At 37.4% G+C, this 2693-nt stretch overlaps 1 protein-coding gene across 1 annotated transcript in view; it reads left to right on the top strand.

Annotated features, from left to right (window-relative positions):
- LOC107707818 (protein HIRA-like) overlaps nucleotides 1-2693 on the top strand; it is a 28417-nt gene that overhangs the window by 3533 nt on the left and 22191 nt on the right. The window contains exons 7-9 of the mRNA XM_016511910.1: nucleotides 644-804; nucleotides 958-1125; nucleotides 1301-1414. Of these exons, the coding sequence (XP_016367396.1) occupies nucleotides 644-804; nucleotides 958-1125; nucleotides 1301-1414 (443 nt within the window). The remainder of the gene's footprint in view (nucleotides 1-643; nucleotides 805-957; nucleotides 1126-1300; nucleotides 1415-2693) is intronic.

The following is a 2693-nucleotide window of genomic DNA, read 5'->3' as shown; positions in this document are numbered from 1 at the left end:
ATATATATATATAACATTTCTGTCCCCCTCACTTCTGAAATGATGGCTACGCCCCTGCATTCAGCCGATCTCCGGGTCCGGCGGTAGCACTTTTAGCTGTAGCATAGCATAGATCATTGAATCTGATTAGACCGTTAGCATCTCGCTCAAAAATGACCAAAGAGTTTTGATATTTTTCCTATTTAAAACTTGACTCTTCTGTAGTTACTAAGTAACTTAGTATCGTGTACTAAGACCGACGGAAAATGAAAAGTTGCGATTTTCTAGGCCGATATGGCTAGGAACTATACTCTCATTCCGGCGTAATAATCAAGGAACTTTGCTGCCGTACCATGGGTGCAGCAGGCGCAATGATATTACGCAGCGCCTGAAAATAGGCTAACTTCCGCCAACATAACCAACGTGACCACCTGCTTGCACAGAAGCCTTTGAGCCTTCCGTTGGAAGTTACCTAGCTGGGGACTATTTTCAGGCGCTGCGTAATATCAAGGAGTGTTCCTTAAAGTGCCCAAATACTTTAATGGCCGTCGTAGTATCTAGGAAAGCTTCATCAGGGAATTTTATAAAGGTTTGGCTTCTGTATCAATAAATTCAGTTCTGAATCAAAGCTTCAAATGCTGCATTTTGTATGTGTATGCCACAGAGATTGTGATGACTTTAAAGGGACACACAGGGCTGGTGAAAGGCCTGACGTGGGACCCTGTTGGAAAGTACATCGCTTCCCAGGCTGATGACCGTAGCCTGAAGGTCTGGAGGACCATGGACTGGCAGCTGGAGACAAACATCACCAAACCCTTCAGTGAAGTAAGACTTCAGAGTTGAAACTGTTGGCCAGAAATGGCGGTTTGGACTTGTATTTACTCTTTTGTTTAGTTGTTTCTTTTTTGAGTTGTTTACATGCCCGTGACCCTGTATTCTCTCTTTTTTTTTCTCCTCTTCTCTCTTGCTTTGATTCAGTGTGGCGGCACCACACACGTCCTGAGGCTGAGCTGGTCTCCAGATGGTCAGTACCTGGTCTCAGCTCATGCCATGAATAATTCTGGGCCCACAGCTCAGATCATCGAACGCGACGGCTGGAAGACCAACATGGACTTTGTGGGTCATCGAAAAGCTGTTACTGTGGTGGTTAGTGTCGTTTCAAATCTGTAATATTTCACAGAAAAGCATACATTGAAATCTCCGTCATAGTTTGTACTGCAGTGTTTTGATGAAATCATGATTTTTTAAATGGGCTAAGCTCTAGAATTTGATTTGTGTTTCTTATTGAGTGGTTTATTAATTCTTTTCCATCTCTTTGCAGAAGTTCAATCCTAAGATCTTTAAGAAGAAACAGAAGAATGGTAGTACACCCAAACCCAGCTGTCCGTACTGCTGCTGTGCTGTGGGTAGTAAGGACCGCTCACTCTCTGTATGGGTATGAGACTTCTCAATATCACCCCTTATTTTAGCCTTGTTTTCTATTTTTGCAGATTGGTTTGGCCCCACTACAAAAAAAAAATTATATTTAAAATTAAATTATACATTTGTGCAAAATCAAGGGACACTAATAAAATCTCAATTTACAATTTAAAATAACTGCTAAGCTGAATTTTAAGCAACCATTACTTTCGTCTTCGGTGTCACGTTCCTTCAGAAATCGTTGTAATATGCTGATTTGGTGATAAAAAACATTACTTATTATCAGTGTTGAAAACAGTTTTTTTTTTCACAGTTCTTTGATGAATAGAATTTTCAAAGGAACAGCATTTATTTGAAACAAATACGTTTTGTAACAATCTAAAAGTCTTTACTGTCACTTTTGATCAATCCTTTCTGAATAAGAGTATTATTTTCATTCAAAACAATCTTGCTGACCTCAAACGTTTGAATGGTAGTATGAACAATTTTGTGGTTATGCTCTCGGACTGGGTAAAAAATACCGATATCTCGATATTAATCGATTCTCAATTTTACAGAACGATATCGATTCTTAAATCCCATGAATCGATTAGTCTAGCCTGTTTTCAGTTAATGGAAGGAACATTGATTGAAGGGCACTTCCCATCCAATAAACAATAAATCACAATAAGCTTTGATACTTTTCATATGAAACAAAGTCTCAGATTTCAAATTCTGTCCATTGTATTGCACTATTCAAACAATAAATGCCATTTTGGCGCTGTTTAATGCGGAGTGACAGAACGCTGTAGCGCCTCAGTTCAACAGACGCGGCAGCGCGAGGCGCACGTGAACTGATCATCTCCTCCACATTAATACCAGTTTCAGCACAAAATAATCATGACTAAACATCCGAAGGTAAGTTAAAAGAAAGAGTACAACTTTAGTAACGTCACATTTACCTCAGAAAAACATTCGTGACCATAAACTCATTAGTCAGATAGAAAAAAAAATTAAACTGTAGAGAGGGGCATTTTGCTAAATACTGTATATGCACCATATAACATATTCATTATAAATTTTACTGTTCTTCGTGTTTAATTTATGTTTGAATAAATCCATCAAGATTTTATGACAGCCACCATTATGTTTATATAAAAAAAATATATAAAACAATTTTTAAATATAAATATTATGTAATTGTAACTTTATTATTTTAAAAACTTCATTAAGTGTAATTTTAACAAATCAGTCAATTTTAACCTTCAATATTATAGTAATGTAATACCAACTGACTCTCATGTATATTTTACAGC

The sequence above is a fragment of the Sinocyclocheilus rhinocerous genome, unplaced genomic scaffold (assembly GCF_001515625.1).
Source record: "Sinocyclocheilus rhinocerous isolate Xijiao unplaced genomic scaffold, SAMN03320098_v1.1 scaffold1256, whole genome shotgun sequence".
Lineage (NCBI taxonomy): Eukaryota > Metazoa > Chordata > Actinopteri > Cypriniformes > Cyprinidae > Sinocyclocheilus > Sinocyclocheilus rhinocerous.
The sequence above is the reverse complement of the archived record's forward strand: the minus strand, read 5'-3'. Positions and strand labels throughout refer to the sequence as shown.